The sequence below is a fragment of the Orycteropus afer genome, unplaced genomic scaffold (genome assembly GCF_000298275.1).
Source record: "Orycteropus afer afer isolate SDZICR_OR568_19922 unplaced genomic scaffold, OryAfe1.0 scaffold00062, whole genome shotgun sequence".
Lineage (NCBI taxonomy): Eukaryota > Metazoa > Chordata > Mammalia > Tubulidentata > Orycteropodidae > Orycteropus > Orycteropus afer.
In genome coordinates, this window is record NW_006921649.1 from 7,686,088 (window position 1) to 7,709,505 (window position 23,418).

A 23,418-nucleotide genomic window follows, 5' to 3' on the forward strand; every position below is an offset into this window, starting at 1 on the left:
CAGGTTGTTAATGATTCTTCCTCCAATCCTGATACCACGTTTTTCTTCATATAGTCCAGCTTCTCAGATTATTTGCTCAGCATATAGATTGAATTCATTACCAACATTTAAAAGTCAGAATATTACACATGTACACAGAAACCCAGACACACATATACATACACACTACAAAAGATGCTCCTTTTGAAAAATAAGTTCTTGTATTCTCAAAAAACAACTGGCAAGAACTGAGTACTGCTGCTACAGTCAGCCAGAGCACATGAGACTTCCAGTTTGCCAGGATCTTTGTCTTCTCTGATTCCATGCACATTTATATTACTGCTTGTCTCTCACAGATGTCTCGCTTAACAGATATAGAAACAACTGAATCGAGAGGTTAAGAGACTTGCCCAAGGAGAAATTATTTGTAGTAAGTGTCACTGCTAATAGAGATTAACCTCTCACTCCCAGACTGAGATGCTTTCCGGATTTGATTTGGAATCCCTATCCTGCTTTCTTACTAACTGGTAACATGATACTGGCCTGGGTGGTCAACCCCTCTGTGACTCAGTTTCCTCATTTGCAAATTGAATAAAATAAATCACCTCATAAATTCTGGTGAGAATGAAAAAGCAGTAGAGAATATAAATCATCTAGCCCAGGATCTGAAGTACAATTAGAAATTTAATATATGTCCATTCCCTTCCCTTCTCTTCCTTTTCTGTATGGCCACATAGCAATGAGGGCCTTGGGATGCTAATAGACTCACACTAGCACATCTTGCTAAACAATGAACCAATCTGAAGTTAGTGGTGGGGTGGGGTGGGGTGGTGGTGTTTGTTCAGTTGAGTTTTTATGGATCAATCAATCAGTTAATCACAAAGCTTGCTTTGTCTGTCATTATTTCCCACCCTTAACAAGGACTCTTAACTCTAGGGCTGTGAGCATCACATTCCCTCCTGGTTTCTAGAGGTGCCTCTCTCCAACCTCCTACAATAAATCCCTTTGTTTTTAATTAATTGAACTAATCTTTCTAGCTTCTTCCAGAAAGATGAGTAGAAAAAATGCAAATGTGAGAAGCTGGTATCTGCGTTTAGACATTTGCCCTTTCTCCTTCATCTCAGACCCTGAGAGGCTGACCTTTATGGCTATGTCAAGAAGCTAGAGCTCCTGAGGGCCACAAATGGTTAATTCACTCTCTGCTAAACAAAAGGCTGCACTTTGGAGCTTACCCAGAGGCACCTTGGAAGAAAGTTCTAGTGATCCACTTCCAAAAAATCAACCATTAAAAACCCTACAGAGTATATTTCTGCTCTGACACACATGGGTCACCATGAGTCTGGTTCAACTCAATCTCAACTGGTTATTGTTGTTGGTTATCAAGAGGCTTTGCTGACCTCTGGATCCTGTTGGATTCTGCCAGTGAAAGTCACCAGCAGGACATCAGATAGTAGAAGGAGAGGCTGGGGGATTTCTTCCCCAGTTTTTCTCTGCCAAGTCTCTTCAGGTTGACTGTATCCTTCTCCTTAAGGCCACAGGTTCTATCACGTAGTAGTACCTACTTTTGCTGATTTCTGTAAATACTTCTTCCTGCTACTCCTTCCGGCCCAGAAGGCATAGTGGCTCTCCAACGTTGCTGTTGTTGTTGTTAAATGCCATTGAGTCAGTTCCAACAGCAACCCTATGTACAACAGAACAAAATACTGCCAGGTCCTACACCAGACTCACAATCATTGCCATGCGTGAGCTCATTGTTGCAGCCACTGTGTCAATCCATCTCATTGAAGGTCTTCCTCTTTTTCTCTGACCCTTTACTTTACCAAGCATGATGTCCTTCTCCAGGGACTTGTTCTTTCTAATAACATGACCAAAGTACATAAGGTGAAGTGTCACCATCCTTGCTTCTAAGGAACATACTGGCTGTACTTCTTCCAAGAAAAATTTACTAGTTGTTCTGGAAGTCCATGGTATACTGAATATTCTTTGACAACACCAAATGTTAAGGGCACCAATTCTTCTTCAGTCTTCCTTATTCATTTTTCAGCTTTTACATGCATATAAGGCAATTGAAAATACACCAGTTTGGGTTAGGTTCACCTTAGTTCTCAAAGTGACATCTTTTTTCTTTTCCTTTTTTTTTTTTAACACTTTAAAGAGGTATTTTGCAGCAGATTTGCCCAATGCAATATACCATTTAATTTCTTGACTGCTGCTTCCATGGACATTGAATGTGGAAATCTTTGACAACTTCCACCTTTTCTTCATTTATCATGATGTTGCTTATTGGTCCAGTTGTGAGGATTTTAGTTTTGTATATGTTGAGGTGTAATCCATACTGAAGACTGTAGTCTTTGATCTTCATCAGTAACTGCTTCAAGTCTACTTTGCTTTCAGCAAGGAAGATTGTGTCATCTGTATATTGCAGATTATTAATGAGTCTTCCTCCAGTCCTGATGCTGTTCTTCTTCACATAGTTCAGCTTCTCAGCTGGTTTGCTTAATGTACAGATTGCATAAGTTATGGTGAAAGGATACAACCCTGACACACAATTTTCCTGAGTTTAAACCACTCAGTATCCCTTTGTTCTATTAGAATAACTGAGTGCCTCTTGGTCTATGTCCAGGTTCCAGATGAGCACAATTAAGTGTTCTGGAATTCCTATTTTTTGCAATGTTATCCATAACTTTTTATGACCCATATGTTGTTGTTGTTGTTATGTGCTGTCAAGTCGGATCCAACTCATAGCCACCCCTCCTTGTGTTTCTGAGGTGGTATCACTACAGAAGTAGATTGCCCAACCTTCCTTCCAAGGAGTGGCTGGTGGATTTGAACCGCCAGCCTTCTGGTTAGCAGTCAAGTGCCTTAGGCACATTTTTGTATAGTCAATAAAACACAGGTAAACATCTTTCTGAGGTATTCTAAGCTTTGGGCCAAGATCCATCTGACATCAGTGATGACATCCCTCATTCCACATCCTCTTCTGAATCCTTCCATTTCTTGGCAATACGCTGTCAATGTACTACTCCAACCACTTTTTAATTATATTCAGCAAAATTTCATTTGCATTTGATATTAATGATATTGTTCAATAATTTATGCATTCTGTTGGATCACCTTTCTTTGTGACGAGCACAAATATGGATCTCTTCCAGTAGGTTGGCCAGGTAGCTGTCTTCTAAATTTCTTTTTATTTTTTTTCCCCAACTTCAACATCTTTAATTTTGGTTATTTCCCTTAGCTCCTTTACTCATTGCCCTAGATCTTTTCTAATTTTTTTCTAAGAGCTTGTTTTACATTCAATGTTACATGTACATTTAGTTTCATTCCCCATTTACCATGTCCAACACTAACCCAGGCTCCTCCCCTCCCTACCCTGTAACCCTCCCCCTCTGCCCCTCATATTTATGCACTCCTGTTTGTCCTGCATTTCCTCAGTTTGAATGTTGGTCCTCTAGTGTCCCATAATCTATTGCTCTAAGAGATGTATTACCATAGAGTATGCGGGTGCATCATCCTGGATTGAGTGGTCTGCATGTACATCTTGTTAACAATTGCGCTAAGAGCCAGCCCCTGGGGGTGAGTTTTATTCCAGGTGCAGAATGTATTCCAGGGCTATAGTATTGGAGGTCATATCAGATTCCATCTGACCAGTAATTCTGGTCATTATTGAGTTTTTGGATCTTGTTCCACGTTTTCCCTCCAACTCTATCCAGGATCTCCAGATTTGATCCTTTTCTGAGTGGTGGCATTGGTAGCTGGGCACCATCTAGGTCTTCTGGTCTCGAGGGCCATCATGTCCTATGCCTGATTGCTTCCAAATGCCCTTGTTTTGTTTTGGCGTTCTTCTTCACATTCGATGCTAGGAGACCACCAGCTGCATCCCAGATGGCTGCTTGAAAGCTTTTAAGACCCCAGTTGCTACTCACCAATGTAGGATGCAGAGCAAGGCTTTTATGTATTTTGTTGTGCCAATTGAGTCTGGGGTCCCCCAGTACTATGGTCCTGAGATGGTAGATCTATTGGGTCTCTCTCCCATAGTGCCTGGTTGTCTGTGAGGGATTACTCTGTGTCTGTCTTCTATTGTTTCTATAAGGAATGCAGGTATTTTCTATCACTGGTGTCTGTACAAGATAAGCCTCAGCTGAATCTATCCTTGGTCTACAGTATACTCCTGATCACTGACCCTCATCTGATCCTCTCAGGTATTTGTGTGTTTATCTGTAGCCTGGTGTTTAGTGTTAATGGAAATGCAGAATCATGGACACATGGGTTGGTATTAGCATCTGTGGTCTATCTCTTATGTGCACAATTCGGTGTCCTCCCATTTCCTAATGCTATCATGGTGGTCACAGACCCTTCCTGTATATCCCTCCCCCTACCCACATCAGCTGGGAGCTCTGGTAGCATAGTGCCTAAGGCACTTGACTGCTCACTAGAAGGCTGGCGGTTCAAACCCACCAGCCACTCCTCGGGAGGAAGGTTGGGCAACCCTACTTCTGTATTGATACTGCCTCGGAAACTCAAGGAGGGGTCGCTATGAGTCAGGGCCGACTCGACGGCAAACAACAAACAACAACCCACATCAGCATGTGGGGCCCAACTCACCTGAAATTAATCCCTCCCCTCCCTCCCCATACCAGTAACCTACTAAGTGAGTTCCCTTTCCCAAGCAAACCCTTCTCTTTTTACAGTAATGGGCTCATACAGTACTTGTCTTTCTGCAATTGACTTATTTCACTCAGCATAATGTCCTCCAGGTTCATCCATGTTGCGAGATGATTCACATATCCCTCATTGTTCTTTAATGCAGTGTAGTATTCCATTGTGTGCATGTACCATAATTTGGTTATCCCACCATCTGTTGATGGGCATTTAGGTTGTTTCCATCTTTTTGCTATAGTGAATTGTGCTGCAATGAACATAGGTGTACATATGTCTGTTTGTGCACTATCTCTCAACTCCTTAGGATATATTCCTAGTAATGGAATTGCTGGGTCATATGGTACTTCTATTTTTAGTTTTTTAAGGAAACGCCATACCGTTTGCCACAATGGTTGTACCATTTTACAATACCACCAGCAGTGCACAAGAGTTCCAATCTCTCCACTACTTCACCAGCATTTGTTATTTTCTGACCTGTTGAACTTTGCTATTAGTGAGTATGTCCTGCATTGTGCTGATTGACAGAGGGCTTCTTGGTTTCTTAACCCTGCTCGCACCTTTGTAAATAACTCCTTTATGAAGCTTTCCTCATTTACCTCATGTGAGTGCCATCTTTTTGTGCTGGGACCCTGACTGATAAGGTATGCAGGGCTCCTCTAGATCTAACTTTCAGATCTATCAGAGTCCAGCCTTAAGGGCTCAATAAATAACCAATATTTGGTGAACAAATGAATCAATGAATAGAGAAGCTAATACTCTTCCATGCAGACTTCTAGGCTGAGATGCAAGTTACAAGCATACTCTAGAGCCATTGATCTCATCTTCATTTTATCAACCAAATGCAGGAGGACAGGGGACACAGGGAGGGCTGGACACACAGAAGGGCTGTCCATGTCTTGAGTCTGTTCTGAATTAGAGTGTTCATTTTCAGCTCTCTTGGCAGTGTTATTTTGGTTTTTTCAGTTTAAGCACTGGATTGGAATCAGAAACTGCACCATGTGATGATGACTAGGGTGGAGTTTAACTCTTTTATTAACCCCATTTGGGAGAAACCTGGTTCCCACATTGTGGGCATAGCAGAATTCTTGTAACAGAGTCTCAGAGAAGGAATATAATTGATGCCACCAGAGGAGACCTTTTCCTACTTCAACCCTGTAGAGGAAGAATTATTATGGGCAATTCTTTTATCTTCTCCTTGAATGCACTTCATTTTGGGAAAATTGCTTAGGATGAGACTGAAGATCTTCAATCCATTTTATCTCCTTTCGCCCATTCACCTGCACCCTATTAACAGTTCTGCATGGAAATGGGTGGCAAGCTCAAATTATTCAAGATGACTGAGTCTTTTCTGGCTTCACTATAAATTGTAAATAAGAAACATATACAAGGAATATGCCCAGGTGTGATGAAAGCTTTTCAAAAAAGATAGTTGTCTAGGTTACTCAGCCAAAAAGAATAGATGGAGAGAAAATACAGGTAAAATGTCTGGAAATTTTATTGGTGTTAGTTAGAAAGCATTTCAGCTATACCACCTAGCAGATTCTGTCACAGGTATAAAGTGTCACTTGAATGGGATTGTCTTGAAGTTGATAAGGGAGATAATGAAACACAGTATATTAACAGAGTCTATAAAGTGGGGGCAGGAAGAGTCTTTTTAGCATTTCTTATCAAAAAAGAAGAAGAAGAAGAAGAATGTACCAATTAACCAAAAAGATAAACTGCAGTCACAGGAGTGTTGTCAACCATCCAGGGGATATTAATATAATCTTTTGTGATTATTTTAAACTTTCTATTTGCTGAGAGCAGATAGGGAAATTGGAATTTTTATTAGCCTTTCTGATGTAACAGAATATCAAAGGGTTATTTTTGATTTTGTTCAAAAATGAAGCATTAGGTGAAATTTCTGACTGGTGAGAGAGAAAATGTCTTACAGATGCAGGGGGAGGAAAAAATAAAGAAAAGAGAGAAGCTAAATGTCTATTTTTTAAACTGGCAAATTATCTGGAATCAGGAGCTTATTTCTTATGTCACTTCCATAAAAGTCATCCTAAAACTGAACCATAGAATTCCCCCAGTTCTGACTGCAACCCCACTCTGACCCACACTCACCCTGCTCAGAGCTGCCATTTATTTGGCAGAAGAATGACAGCTTAGAACTTGGCACAGGGTATAGTCTCCCTCCTAGGATGGTAAGTTCTCCAGAGACAAATGGAGAGCATCTCAGTGGGAAAACAATCAGCTCCTAGTAGGCCTGGCATTAGGAGCCCACACACTGGTGTTGAGTATACTCAGGTAAGCTACTGACCATCAATGGTGCATGTACAACATGGGATGCTACTACCTACCCACTTGTTCGTGAAACATTCTCTACTTCAAATGAACAGAGCACTGCAAGATTAGAAAGCACACATTCTGCGTTCTACTTCCAACTTCTTCAGTTACTTTCCACTTGGAGCTGGAACTACTTAGCTGTCTTAGTTTCCTAGTACTGCTGCAACAAAGATACCACAAGTGGGTAGCTTTAAAGAACAGAGTTCCATTTTCTCACAGTTCTGGAGGCTAAAAGTCAAACTGAGATCTTGGCCATGTCAATTCCTTCCTCGCCCATAGTCCCAGGCATGTCTTGGTCCCCTGGAGTTGCTTGGCTTGTATCCATTCTTCACATGGAATCTGTCTTCCTCCATGTGCGTGTCTCTGTACCTAATCTGCTCTTTTTATAATTCAGAAGCGATTACGTTTACAACCCATCCCCATACTCATAGGGCCAAATTAACATAAGAAAATAGAAACTGTGCTTCCAAACATAACCACATCCACAGGTATCCAAAACAACCAAACCCAATGCCAATGTCAATTACAACTCAGTGGAACCCATAGGGTTTCCAAGGCTGTAAATCTTTACAGAAGCAGCCTGACTCATCTTTCTCCTATGGAGCAGCTGGTGGGTTCACACTGCTGACTTTTCAGTCGGCAGCCAAATGCTTTAACCACTGTACCACCAGGGCTGTTTAGGGCCAGGAATTCAACACATTTTGTTAAGACACAATTTAATCATAACATTAACCTATCTGCCCTTCATTTACTTCTGTTGTAAAAAGGCATTAGTAATAGTGCCTACCTCATAGATAGCCCAGGGCTATGTAGCATGGAGTTTGGTCCATGGTAGGTATAATAATGTATGTTGTTATCATCATCATTGCTACTACTGCTTCTCAACCAGGAAAACAATGTTATAAAAGTAACACTTGAAAGGTTGTAGCAAAAATAAACAAAGACTGTTCAAGAAAATATTAAAACCATAAAGTACTACATGTATAGTTACATATATACATATATACATACATACACACACACACACACACACACACATACATATATATATAGGTTATAAGGGACTTCTAACTAATCATACTCTATTTTAAAGATGAGAAAACTGAGGTCCAAGGAGATATAGTGATTTGCCCAAAGTCACAGAGGCAGTTAATTCAAGACTTAAACCCAGTACAAAATTTATTCTATAATAAAAGACTATTAGTAAAAGGAAAGTGGTGGCTTCAGATACTAAGACTTCAGCTGCTAAAGGTTGGTCATCCAAGATTCTACAAACATAACAAAGAACAAAGGCAGTGGCCAAATTAGCCAGGTTGCCTTCCAGTTCCGAAGAATTAAAAGTCACAATTAACCTCTGAGTCAAGAAGGGAAAACGATCCAATTGCTCCTCTTTTGTGTTTCTGAGTGTCTTGGACCATCCAGTGGACAAGTACTTGGTAGCTTCTTATCACTCACAGGCTTAAGGATGGGTGAATCTTCAATACTAAGTAATGAAACCTGATAGTCCTTTGTCCCCCTCTTCCACCAATACCCATCTCAAGTTTTGCTACCTGTCTGCACAGCTGTGGGTGTTCAGCAAGGGCTCTGACCCTGTCTGACCTCCTCCTTCCCCTCCTCCTCTTGTCTCCATTAAGTTACAAGATAAATAACTTTTGTTCTGATTGCTCCTTTAATGCACAGGCTGGAGAAGAAATTATAATCTCTATGGAAGGGAAGCGTGGTTAGTCAACCTGACATTGCTGTCATCCTGGAAGCCGGGCATGTTGATTTATTCGTTTACAGCCTTATGTTTTCCCTGTCACAGGAACTGACTTCTTCCATTGGCATAGCTCTCCAGCCAGCAGCAGAGAGACACAGGATGAGACACCTGTGAGCACCTGGGTACATTAATGAAGGGCCTGTTGCTGCAGAGTGGTGAGGCCCTGTTGCCCAGGGCTTGGGAGTGTGATGTCAGGTCAGTGAAACATTTTCACAGAGCTGAAGAGCTGAAAATGAAAATGCACTGGAGAGCCATCTGTTACTTACAAGACTCGAAGATTTTTGAGCCCAGCGAAGTCCGTCTTGGTGATCCTGGTGATATTATTTCTGTCCAGGTCACTGCAATGGAGAACAAATTAGGGTCAGATTGTTGCAGGTTAGACTTATGGTCTGCTCAACCCAGACTGGCTTGGACTGGAGGGATGTTGCTTGTCAGAGTTTTGAAGGTTATACTAATGGTCTATTCAACGCAGACTCGCTTGGACTAGAGGAAAGGCAATTCCAATGATTAATGATATCCCCTGAGCATGCCCAACTAACCTTAAGGGCATTGTATGGAATAAGCTTTTCATTCTATATGTAGTAGAGTTCTGTTATATTTAACTGTCTGGCTTCTGTTCCCCTTTTTTCAGGTAACAAATTGTCCTCTGGGAGCCTCCCTCACCTCCCACTTAAACTCTCAGATCATGTGGTACAAGTGAGGCTGATTCCTCTCCCCAGCTCCAGGGATCCACACCTGATACAGGTAAATAAGCATCTTACATCTCTCTGATTGATTCAGAAGTGGGTACATGACTCAAATTCCCAACATCTCTCTCTCCAATGGGGTTGCTAAGCTCTTGCAGGTTGCCAGAACATCTGGCCATCAAGGATAGAGGGCTTGCATGAGAAAAAAAGCCAACACACTACAAGCCTGAGCCAACAGATGAAAAAAAATGAAAAAGAAAATTGTTGATGATACTGTTTAAGATCAAGATCTATCCTTGCCTGGAGCTAGACACATCTGGACTTCAAGGTTACATGAGTCAATCTATCCCCTCTCCCTTCTATTTTGAAGTGAATTTTCTACTGACTTAAAACCCAAAGAATCTTGATGGATTTTGATACCTATCTATGTGTTTGTCTATTTTCCAGTTAGATGTCAGATTCCCTAAGGGCAAAGACCATATCACAATGAACTCCACAGCCCAACACAGTAGTACAGTATATACCTGGCACATAATGCAGGTAATTTCGCTAATCTTATGCATTAGGTAAGGGCATCTGTATGGCTTATTCCTGCTTGAACTTGTAGAGTTATGCTCCTGAAAGCGGCCCCAGAGAGAAGCATTGAGCATTAAATTAGTGGTACTGGGGCAGGGTGGGGATGGTGGGGCACTGCTGGTGGTGAAAAACCAGACTTTAGGCACATCAAAGTCAAGAAGGAAACTGTCAACAACTGTGTAAATATTCTATGCTCACTAAAATTATCTAAGAAGACACTAAAAAGGGGTTATGATAATTACAATTCTTAGTAATGGGTACCGAACAATTAATTCCCATTTACCATACCTTCCTTATCATACACTTTTCAGGATTTTGGCCTTTGGAATTTCAACAATGTGCTGTGATATGGCTTTGCGTTCCTACCGGGCATTTACATACTAAGAGGCCATTTTCCCAAAGATTCACTAGTTCTTGGTTTTCCTAGTCAGGTCCTAAAGCAGCCATCTTGCAATCATGCCTCAGAAAAATCTGTGAGTTAATACAGGTATACAGAAAGAAAAGGAAAATAATATTCAGATTCTAGCATTTTATGTGATGAAAAATCAAGTTTGAGTAGGGATTATTGTCCCAGTGTTGGAAATCACACTAAAATAAAATAAAGTGAATCCTTGCCTAACCTTATCTTAGTACCTACCTCCCTTCCTCATTTAGTTTTTCCACTACCTAAAACAGCAATTGCTGTTGGCCTTGGTGGTTGAGTGGTAAAATTCTTGCCTTCCATGTGGGGGACTCAGGTTTGATTCCCAACCAATGTACCTCCCACACAGCCATCACCCATCTGTCAGAGGAGGCCTGTGTATTGTTATGAAGTTGAAGAGGTTACAAAAGAGCACCCAGACTAAGAGGAACTAGGGAAAAAGGCCTGGCTATCTACTTTTGAAAATCATTTTCTGAAAACCCTATGGATCACAAAGGTCCAATCCACAACTGACCATGGGGATGGCATAGGACTGATAGGGTTTTGTACTATTGTGCATGAAGTTGACTCCATAGCCACTAACAACAGTAAACAGCAATAAAACTTGTTTCTTAACTAGCCTGTGATGGAGAGAGGCAGTATTTTGAATTCTAAGACTAGGCTGAGTGCTGGTAAATGCAGATCAAGAGTTATACAGGCAGGTAAATGTAAGGCACACTCAAGCAAGGGTTAGAAACCAGCACAGACAGGAGTATGTGAGTGCTCATAATTACTGCAAGAATTCTTCTCACCTCCCATCTGCATTGGGACGGATATTTGGGGACCTTGACAACTGCAAATATGACAATGCAACCACAGGTTTAATTACCAGGACACAGCACAGAATCTCAGCAGTTTGTGCCAGTAGCTGTGGCACCAATATTTTCAATTAATATTTATTACGTAAAGGGGCACAGAGCGTGCTGCTGGAATGCTAAAGGGGGGAGGGGAGCGCAGGGCTGGCCTCAAGCACAGAGTCAGTGTTTGGAAGCCTGAGTTGTCTGAGGCAAGAAATTCTGATTGAATCCCTGCCCTACGCCCTCCTGAGTGGCCTAAGGGCATTCACTTCATTTCTGAGGCTCAGTTTCCCCTCTACAAGATGAAGGTCACAACTTTGTCTAACGAGTTTGTATGAGGGTTAGATGAGATTATGTTGTTAGCTGCTGTCCACTAAGGGCAACACTGTGCACAGCAGAATTAAATGCTGCCTGGTCCTGTGTCAGCCCCATGATAGGCTGTAGATCAGACCACTGAGACCCACAGGGTCTTCACTGACTTATTTTCAGAAGTAGATCACCAGGTCTTTCTTCCTAGTCTGTCTTAGTCTGGCAGCTCCACTGTAACCTGTTCAGCATCGTAGCAACACCCAAGCCTCCAGTGGCAGATGAGTGTACAGGTGGTGGCTGTGTATGAGGTACAAAAAAGAAAGGAAAAAACCCTCACTGCCATCAAGTTGATTCTAACTCATAGTGACCCCCATCAGGTTTCTGAGCCTGTTAATCTTTACAGAAGCAGATCATCCATTTTCCTTCATGGAGCAACTGGTAGGTTTGAACTGCAGACCTTCTGGTTACCAGCTAAAAGCTTTATCCAAGAGGCCACCAATAACAAAAACAAAAAAAAACCTCACTGCCATTGACTCTATTCTGATGCATAGTGGCCCCTTTTGGGTTTCCAAGGCAGTAAATCTTTATGAAAGTAGATTGCCCAGTCTTCCTTCCTAGTGGCTAGTGGGCCACTAGACTTCTGGTTAGCAGTCAAATGCCTTAGGCACTATACCTTATGTATGAGGTGCATTGGCCAGTAATTGAACCCAAGTTGCCTATATAAAAGGCTGAGAATTCTACTACAGAACTGCAACTGCCCTCTGAGAAGAGGCATACCCAGTACTCCCCTTGCACATGTTAAATACTCATTAAATGGCAGCTATTATTATTATAATTAGTTGAACTGCACATGCTCCCTCTCCCTCACAGCATTACTATGACACTGATTCTATGGTACCTGGGTGCAGAGAGAATGGCATAGGAAACCAAAGGGGAGGAAAGGGGTATCCCTTGGATGGAATTTTGCTGCCCTCCCTCAGGCCCCCAACACAAACACACACTGCAGAGAGAAGGCAAGGGGAGCAACTGGGCTTTGAGGTGAGGCAGGTCTGGGTTCATAGCTTTGCCCCAATCCCCTATGTGAGAGCTGTGTGAGTCTGAATAACTTAACTTTTCTTGAGCCTCCATGCTTTATAGAAGAACCCTCGCCTACTTGAAACCATAGAATGGCTTCCAACATGCTTGGCTGAAAATGGAAACTAATTAAATTGGCACTGAGGAGAACCTATCCTACTCTGTGTACCTATCCTTCCCCCAAACCTCACTGCTCTGTCCAGATGCTTCTGGAATTTGGAGAAACTTCTTGACCTTCAGCTTTGGAATCTGAGAGCAGTACATCTCATCTCTGCCTAGAAGGAATTCTGAACCACTGATGGGCACTGTGATCCCACAGGGAGTGATCCTATGTGGGGGGAGCATTACAGCATCTGAAAGTGGGGAGAGAGCCCTAGGAGGCACAAACAGTTTGCGCTCAACTACTAACCTAAGAGTTGGCAGTATGAACCCACCCAGTGGCACCACAAAAGAAAGGCCTGGTGACCTGCTTCCGTGAAGACTGACTAAAACTATGGAGCAGTTCTACTTTGTTACACATTTGGTCATCCTGAGTCAGACTCCACAAGATGGTAAGAGGTTAATGGGTTACATGTGGGGTGGGGAAGTGTGGTAGATTTCAAACACCTGCAATTTCTTTCACATCCCTTCTATCAAGAAGTGAAATCTACGACCCTTTGCCTTGAATTTGGGCTCACTTTGTGACTGCTCTGATGAATAGAGCAGTCAATAATACTGGGGAAATTTTTTTTTCTTTTAACTTCTTATTGTGAGTTGAGTAAAATTTTACAGAGCAAGTTGGGTTTCCATTCAACAATTCATACATTTTTTGTTTCGTGACATTGATTGTGATCCCCATAACATAACAGCACTCTTCTCACTTTCTCCCTGTGTTTCCCGTTTCCATTCAACCTTTTTTCCTATTCCTTCTTGCCTTCTGTGTTTTACTCCTGAGCAAGCGCTGCCCGTTTGATCTTGTATAGTTGAGTTCTCTAATGACTACATACCTCCCTGGTATTACTGTTCACCTTATAGACCTGTCTATTGTTTGGCTGAAGTTGAGCCAAGGGGATGAGTACAGTTCTAGGCTTGAAGAATGTCTAAGGGCCACAGTTTCAGGGGTTGGACCAGTTTCTATGACTGTAGGCCTTTTTTTTTTTTATGATTTTGTGTCTTGTTCCACATTTTTCTCTCACTCTATCCAAGACCTTCTATTTTAATCCCTGTCAGAGTGGTTGGCAGTGGTAGTTGGGTACCATCTCGTGCTTCTGGTCTCAGTGTTGAGGCTGAGGTTCACATGGCCCATTAGTCCTTTAGACTATATGTTTCTATGTGTCTTTGATTTTCTTCACTCTTCTTTGCTTTGGACAGGAAGAGGCCAATAGTTGCACCTCAGATGGCCTCTCACTAGCTTTCAAATCCCAGTCACTACTCATCACAGTGGGATATAGACTATTACCTTTGTGAATTATATTATACCATTTGCCTTAGTTGTGAGGAACTTCTGAGTGTAAGTTAGAAGAGGCAATACAGTGACTGCCTGATGCTCTCTCTCTCTCTTTCTTTCTCTCTCAAAAGAACACTTATATTGACACCCTGAGCTGCAATGTAAAGAGATCAGCTACCTGAAGCTTCCACGTTGGTGGACCATGGAAAGAGACCACAGAAAGAGAGAGAGAGATGTCCGAGGAGACTCAACTGTTCCAGCCTTGGATGTCAGACTTATAAAGTTGCTATGAGTTGGGTCTGACTCAATGGCACATAACAACAACCACCACAAGCCTCTGTTGAATTCCTGACCCAGAGAAATCATGAGAGAAAATAATAAAATAATGGTTGTTCTCTTAAGCCACTAAATTTTGGGGTCATTCATTTTACAATAGGTAAGAGGCACAGAAAGAAAAAGAAAGCCATCTTCAGCATGATTTAATTTACCTTTAACAATGGAACTTCATTCACATGGCTCTCAATGGAATGTTATTTATGAGATATGCACTCCATCCTGAGACCTTCAGTCTGTATGTATTTATGTCATTATGGTCAAGGGTGACCCACAGTTGCCAAAGACAGCCATGTCCGCCTGAATATGAGATGGGAATTGGCTCTCAAGCTCTGAGAGGTAGATATTGCATAATAAGGGGTACCAATCCCTCCAAGTAGGGCTGAAGTTATCACAGCAATCACCCATGATGATATATTAAACAAAACAAAACAAAAAAACAAACTCACTGCCATCAAGTTGAATCCAACTCATAGTGACCCCTCCTTGGGTTTCTGAGGCGGTATCACTATGGAAGTAGATTGCCCAACCTTCCTACTGAGGAGTGGCTGGTGGGTTTGAACCACCAGCCTTTTGGCTAGCAGTCAAATGCCTTAGGCACTATGCTACCAGAGCTCCTTGATGTTATATTTCTAATCATAATAGTGATTAGCATTCACTGAGCACTGGCAAAGACTGAGAAGCTGTCCAACAAACTATTTCCCTTTGTCTTCTACACACAGAGAATACATTTCCCAGCCTCCCTTGCAGGATGGTGCAGCTACATGAATGAGTTTTCATCAATATTTTATGGGTAGAAGTAATATATGCCTGATCCATAAAACTTCCTGCACAATCCTCTACACTCCTTCTCTTCCTTCATCTTGGGCTGGATTCAGCAGACCCAGTGGAGGATCCCAAGGATGGAAGATCTGCTATAATGGAAAGGGCCTGAGTTCCTGAATGACTGTATGAAACAGAGGCCCCCAACCCCACCTCCCCATTGACCCATGTAAGACTCACACATGATCAAGAAACAATCCTCTGAAATTTTGGGGTACTTCTTACAGCAGTCAGTCTATATCAACAAATACAATATATATGAATCATGAAGTCTCCATTTTCTTCTTCTCTTTGCAACAGTTATAAAAAACAAATGAAACAAAACTCACTGCCATTGAGTCAATTCAGACTCCTTGTGACCCTAGAGGACAGAGTAGAACTGCCTCGTAGAGTTTCCAAGGATGTAAATCATTATGGAAGCCGACTACCTCCTCTTTCTCCCACAGAATGGACAGTGGGTTCGAACCACCTACCTTTTGGTTAGTAGCCAGAGGCTTTAACCACTGTGCTACCAGAATGCCTTATTATCTTCTGTGACAGATGAAAATAAGCCTTAATAAGAACTGATACTTACTGGGGCCATATTACATCCCTGGCACTGTGCACAGTAGCAATTTGTGCTCATTATCTCTAATCAAGTCAGCAAATATGTGGTAGGTATCACTATTATTCATTTTCAGATAAGGAAACTACAGCTTAGTCTTTCCCACCCCTCACCCCAGCTTAGAAGCTTAGGTGATTTTGCCAGTGAAGAAATTTGCTATGAGGTTACATAACCATTACACATGGCAATGCTGGGATTTGAACCTCAGCTCTTGAGTGGGAGGCCATGTTTTCACCATCACATCATGCTGCTCATCTACCCTAGAACCTGAGCAATTTTTACTGTATCAGGTTATCCTCTGAATGGGGGGAGGGGGAATGAATTAAGAAAAGAAAAGAATTTGCCATTGCCATGTCTTAAAAAAAGCACAGAGATAGTCCTGGTGACTATTCTGCTCCCCACTCTAGCCAAGGGGACACATTTCCTATCCTGTCTCCCAATGAGGTCAGAGCCAGAGACAGTAAGAGTACCAAGCCCCTCTGCAAACTCAAGGGGAAAGTGCTGTCTTGAGTGTTTTGCCACTCTGTTTTCTGCCATGTTGTTCATTATCCACCATACTGCCTGCATAAGTAGGCATTGCCATGGTAATGTCCTGCATTATTTTTCCCCATCCCAATCAATGAATCATAAACCAATGCTGCGACTTGGATCTCTGTGGCATTTTCACATCTGTTTGACACCCTGGGTGGGGTGGGGAGGAAGCAGAATGCAGAGCAACACTGGAAAAAGTGAAACAAAAATGACGTTTTCTAGGGCAGGCCACATGTCTCTATCTTGGCACGTGTATATTCATATCCTTCTTTTTACTAATTGTGGCATTACTGCAAAATTTTCTTTTTGCCAAGGAACATCTGGGAAGGGGGATGTGTTAAGAAACAGCCTCCAGAGAAGCAGAATAATGTGGAGAAAAGGTTTTAATTGTAAACCCAGAAGATGTGGACTTAGTCTCAGCTTTTTCCCTTCTTTGCCACATGACTTTGGGAAAACCACTTAAATGTATCAAGCCCAGTTGCCTATGGGGGTGTGATGACTTCTGTAAACTATGACCCCAAATTCCAGTTCTACAGGGTTATCATGAGATTCAAGTGAGGCTGTACATTCTATACAGCATTTGGAGTGACTCATTTTTCACCCATAGCCAATTTTATCTGTTATGGTAAAGATTAGAAAATTCACCATGAATCCAAATCAATACTTTTGAGACCAACTTCCCCCACATAAATATTGTATACAGGGTGCCCCTTCTGGGTGGCAGGAAAGAAGATAAGGACTCAACATAAGGTGAATTAATAAGAGCTGCCTTATGACATGATGGTTACCTATTACAAGGGGTACACAAGCTAAGATTAGTGGTTAAGTTATGTTGGGCATGATGCTTGGGGTGACTTGTGATGGACAGAAGGCTGGACTACATTGCCTACAAAACCAATTACCACTGAGTTGTTTCTAAGTCACAGTGACCCCATGTGAGTCAGAGTAGAACTGTGCTCTATAGGGCTTTCAGTGGCTCATTTTCCAGAACTAGATCTCCAGTCTTTTCTTCTGAGGTGTCTCTGGGCAGACTCAACTGCCTTTCAGTTAGCTGCTGAAAGCTTAACTATTTGCACCAGGGACATCACATGACCTACTGAGTCCTGCCAATTTTGAAACCTATGATTGTCATATTTGTGGGGCCTGGAAGCAAATGGGTTCAATGAAAAAAGAACTCAGCTTGGTCTTTGCCCTCAAGCAGTTTGAAGTCTAGTTGAGGGTAATGGATTAGGACTCATGAGACACTTAGAGAACAATGTAAGAACACATGAAAGTAAATGTTAAGAGGTGTGGCCTAGAGTTCATGGGGAGTGGGTATGTGGGAACCTGAGAAACCATGGAGCTAGAAGGCAGAGAGAAGTCCTCCTGGAGGAGATGGAAAGGAAGTCATTATGTAGGAGTGATGACAGCAGTGGTGATAGCAGGAATCACAGAGAAATGAAGGGTGTGAGGACAAGGCAGATCCTTATAATGGAAGCTCCTGAATGAGCTTCCATGGGGTGATATACTCACTTTCAAGACCCCATTGCCTGATTTAGGAAATCTGGTCCAGAAAGGAATAAGACATGCCAGGATTAAGAAGACTCATCCTCCAACCTGATCCCATTACCACCAGCTAAGAAGATGTTCCAACCTAACCACAGCAAATTAAAGAGGCAGCTTTGGCCTTAGTTTCAGGTATCTGCTTTCCACCCTTTCCATTCTACTCTGTGCCCTGGGAGGCTGACTTGAATGGACCACATCACAGGGTTAGCTCCCAGTGCCCTTTTATTTCTCTTTGAGTTCAGCATGAGACCAGAGAAAGAAAGCAGAGTGAGAGAATGGAATTCGCTGTCCTGGTTCCCTCCCTGAGAGTGAACTACTTTCTCCACCAAAGGTCACAGCTCCTGCTCTTCAGGACTATTTCCCTCTCTTGGTTCCAAAAAACTCCTATCATCTCTTCTGATGTAGGGGTAGTAATTGTTCCGTTGCTGCTAGTTCTGGGTTCTACAATATCCTTGTGGTTACCCTGTGTCCCCCCACATCTGTGAAATAGCCCCTTTGGTCAACCCTCCTTTAAAAAACCCTAATTTGAGTTTTTCACCTGTTTTCTGTTTCTGACTTACACACTATTCATTCATTCATTTATTCATCATTGAAAAAATATGCCTGACCATTAATTTCGCTGTGATAAATGCTGGGGATAAAGTCATGAACAACAATGCCATGATCCTTGCCTTTAAGAAACTAATAGTTTATTAAAGAAGAAATAAATAAAAGGGCAATTACGATAACGTGTGATCAACACTGAGTACTAGGGACTGCCTAGCTTTTTCCTTAAAGAGCTGGAGAGTAAATATTTTAGACTTTGTGAGTTAAACTGTCTCTGTCACAACTACTCAACTCTGCTGTTACAGTGTGAAAGTAGCCATGGACAATATGTAAATGATTGAGTATGCTGCATGCCAATAAAATTTTATTTACAAAAACTGTCTGAAGGCCAGATTTGGACCATGGGCTGTAGTTTATAGACTCTGGCTCTATACTATGCCAGAGGTATAAACAAGAACTTATGGGAGAGTGTGGAAAAAGAACATCTAATCAGTTACAGGGGACTAGGGAAGGCTTCCAGGAAGAGGTGACATTTTGGTTGAGACTTCAAGCATGAGTTGTCCATAGTCAGGAATGCATGGAGATATGTGAGGAGAAAAAGGATTCCCGGTAAAAGAAACAGTATGCGTAAAATCCCAGGTGCATTGCCTTAGGGTAACTGCAAGTAGTATTGTTTAATTGGTAAAGCATGCTGCAAAATAGGTGTCTTCCCCCTTCCTGCAAGCAAGAGAAGGAATGATCTTTCTTTCCCTCTCTCCCTTCCTTCCTTCCTTCCAAAAGCCTTTATTAAACATCTACTCTGGACCTGGCACTACATTTGTGGATAAGAATAAAACCAAATCGAACCAAAGCAAACCAAACCCAATGCCATGGAATCAATCAATTCTGACTCACAGCAACCCTACAGGACAGAGTAGAAGTGTCCCATAGGGTTTCCAAGGTTGTAATATTAACAGAAGCACAGTGCTTCATCTTTCTCCTAAAGAGCACCTAGAGGGTTCAACCTGCTGACCTTTCAGTTAGCAGCCAAGGGCTTTAACCACTCTGCCACCAGGGCTCCTTATGGATAAGGATGTTATGTTGTTGTTGTTATGTACCGTCGAGTCGGCCCCGACTCATAGCGACCCCTCCTTGGGTTTCCGAGGCAGTATCACTACGGAAGTAGGATTGCCCAACCTTCCTTCCGAGGAGTGGCTAGAGCACTGGAAAAAAAAAAAACAGAAAACAAGTTCTCTGCTTTCAAGAAGAAATTACACTGTTGGAGGATGTGGCAGACAACCTGAGGTGGTTCCCATAATCCTCACCTCCTCGTAGTAAAGCGCTGTGCCATTTCCTTTCTTGAAGTGTAGGCGGGACTTAGTGATTTGCTTCTAACTAACACACTATCCACACACGGTAAGACGGCACTTTTGTCATTATGTTAGGAAGACTGTAATGACTTTCTCTCTTGAAGAGTCTTTGTTCTGATAACGATGATGAAGCAAGCAGCTATATTAGGGAGATTCATGTGACATGAAATTGAGGGCCACCTCCACTAACAATTAACAACTACAAGAAACAGACATTCTCAGTTTAATGGGCTGCAAGGAACAGAATTCTGCCAACAACCTACAAAACTTAGAAGGGATTCTCCAGTTGAGCTTTGAGATGAGACCATAACCCCAACCAACACCTTGCTTGCAGCTTGGAAGACCTTCAGCAGAGGACCCTGTTAACTGTGAGACGATTGTTGTTGTTGTTGTTATGTGCCGTCAAGTCAGACCCCACTCATAGCGACCCCTCCTTGGGTTTCCGAGGCAGTATCACTACAGAAGTAGATTGCCCCATCTTCCTTCCAAGGAGTGGCTGGTGCGTTTGAACCGCCAGCCTTCTGGTTAGCAGTCAAGTGCCTTAGACACTATGCTACCAGAGCTCCCTGTGAGATGATAGATGTACATTATTTTAAGGCATGAAATTTGTGGTAACAGTGTTACACAGCAATAGATAATCAATACAGTGGGAGACAGGCAACCTCAGGTAAATACAAAAAATACAGATTATAATAAATAAATAAATAAATAGGATTTAGTTTCAGGGTGAGGTGATCAGAATGAAGGTGAGAGGAAGCAGAACAATGAGGAAAGAACTGTTAGGGCGTGGAAAAAAAAGAAGAAGCCAGCTCAGGGAAGAAGCTGAGGGGAGAATTTTCCAGGTAGCCGAACAGAAATGCAAAGACCCTGAGCAAAGAAATCATTTGGAGGTTAAAAGCAACAGAATAGTGCTCAGGTGGCTGGAGCAGAGTGAGGGCAGGCAGAGTAGGACCGAAGGAGATCAAAGAGGCAGATGGCTCACATGGGGTAGATCTCATGCTCTCACTGATTGGGAGCATGGAAGAGGTATGCAGGGAAAAGACTGATTTAACAGTCATCAGCTTCTTTCCCCTGACATCATCCCTGCCTATTTTATTAAATAAAAGGCAATCTGATTATTCTCCCCAAAATGCCCATTTCATTCCATAGCTCAATAGCCCTCCAGCCAGATGGGTCTTATCACTGTCTTCAGCCTGCCTCACTTAATTCTCTTAATTCTTCCCTCTTTCCACCCACAGTTATTTACTGAGCGCCCCTCTCCCTGCTGAAGTCCAGGCACTGTGTTCGGCACTCCCTTGAAGCATGATATTGTTGTTGGGTGCTATCCATTTGGCCCCAACTCATGGTAACCCCATGCACAACAAAGGAAACATGGCCCAATCCTGGGTCATCGCCCTGATTGGCTGAGGATCAGACTGTTGTGATTCTTAGGATTTTCATTGGCTGATTTTCAGAAGTAGATCACCAAGCCTTTCTTCCTAGCCCATCTTAGTCTGGAACTCCGCTGAACTCTGTTCACCATCATGTTGTTACTATGTGCCATTGAGTCAGACCCGACTCATAGCGACCCCTCCTTGGGTTTCCGAGGTGGTATCACTACGGAAGTAGGTTGCCCAACCTTCCTTCCGAGGAGTGGCTTATGGGTTTGAACCATCAGCCTTCTGGTTAGCAGTCAAGTGCCTTAGGCACTATGCTACCAGAGCTCCTGTTCACCATAGCAACACACAAGCCTCCACTGGCAGTGGCAGCTCATTAGGTATATTGGCTGGGAGTTGAACCTGGGTCTCCCACATGAAACCAAAAACCAAATCTACTGCCATTGAGTTGATTCCGACTCATAGAGACCCTACAGAACAAAGTAAAACTGTCCCATAGGGTTTCCAAGGCTGTGAATCTTTATGGAATAAATCTTTACAGAATGAGCTTTGTGATCCTCTGGGAGACAAGGTGAACACACAAGAAATAGGCAGCAAAACATGAGGTAGAAGGAAATGTGATGAAAGTCCAAATTGAGTTGTACAGAGGCTAAATGAGTCCAAAGTTCAGAGAAGGGAGAAATTGGTGTGGGAGGAAGTGTCTGGAGAAAGTTTCAGAGAGGAGGAGGGACTAATAAGTCCCTTATGGACCAATAAGTCCATAATTTACTTTAGGGTTCACTTTTTGTGTTGTCCACTCCTATAGGGTCCAAGCAGAGTTATTAGTAACTGCTCAGATTGTTCTACCCTAACAGTCTGGGAGCCATGACCACAAACGCTCTTCCCACACTTCCTCTGACACCTCAGATAAAGTGAGGCCCCATGGAGACACTCCAGAACACACACCAGCTTTCCTGAATGGTGGCGTATTTTTTTTTTCAACATGTACATATTGCTTATCAGTATTTTCAGTGTTTCTTGCAGTAAATATACATTACTCATACACCCCTTTCCCCCCTAAAAAAAGTTGGGAAAAAAACAGTACAGTAGAAATAAAACTCCTTCGAGCTAAAGTTACTAGGCAGAGCTACAGTCATTCAAGACTAGAAATCTGGCGAAAGGAAGATGCCCTTGAGGGTCCCAAGAGAAGTTATTTTGTTTCTCTGTTTTAAAATCATATATATATATATTTTTAAATAGACTATTTATTAGTTTTAGGGTGTAGTTTTACGTGGACAGAAAAATTGTGCAAAAAGTACAGAGTTCCCATTTACCACCTCCCTCTGCCATTGTTTCTCCTCTCCTTGCATTCCTATAGTGCCCTTGTTGCAACTGATGAACCAATATTGATACATTATTATTAACTTACCCCCACTGTCAGTTTAAACTGCCATTGCATGTGAAAGCTGGACAATGAATTAGGAAGACTGAAGAAAAGTTGATGCTTTTGAGTTGTGGTGTTGGCGAAGAATACCAAAAGTACCATGGACTACCAGAAGAATGAACAAATCTGTCCTGGAAGATTTTTCCATTCTCCTTGGGATTGAGAATAGCCAGACTTTATCTCACCTACTTTGGTCATGTTGTCAGAAGGGACCATTCCCTGGAAAAGGATATCATGCTTGCTAAAGTGGAGGATCCATGAAAAAGAGGAAGACCCCCAAAGAGATGGATTGACACAGTGGCTGCAATGATGGGCTTGTGTATACCAAAAATTGTAAGGATGGCACACACCGGGTAGTGTTTCATTATATAGTATATAGGATTGCTATTAGTCAGAGCTGACTCAATGGCACCTCCACCACTACCACCAGGTGTTATGGCTTGCATCTTACTATGATGCTGGAAGCTATGCTACTGGTATTTCAAACACTAGCAGGGTCACTCCTGGTAGAAAGGTCTCAGTGGAGCTTCCAAACTAAGACAGACTAGGAGGAAAGGCCTGGTAATTTACTTCCAAAAATTAGCCAATGAAACAGTATGGGTCACAAGAGAACTTTCTTGTTTTGGCCACATCATCAGGAGAGATTAATCACTGGAGGACATCTTGGTTGGTGAAGTAGCAGGCCAGTAAGGAAGACCCTCAGTGAGGTAGACTGGCACAACAGCCACACAATGGCAATAGTGAAGATTACACAGAACCAAGTCATGTTTCACTCTGTTGTATGTAAGGTTGCCATGAGTTGAAGTTCACTCAAAGGGAGCCAATTGCCA

General features: G+C 42.4%; 1 protein-coding gene across 1 annotated transcript in view; it reads right to left on the bottom strand.

Moving 5' to 3' along the window:
- The window catches only part of SLIT3 (slit guidance ligand 3), a 953,284-nt gene that overhangs the window by 877,756 nt on the left and 52,110 nt on the right, over positions 1–23,418 (bottom strand). Inside the window, exon 2 of the mRNA XM_007939744.2 lies at positions 8,998–9,069. Within this exon, the coding sequence (XP_007937935.1) occupies positions 8,998–9,069 (72 nt within the window). The remainder of the gene's footprint in view (positions 1–8,997; positions 9,070–23,418) is intronic.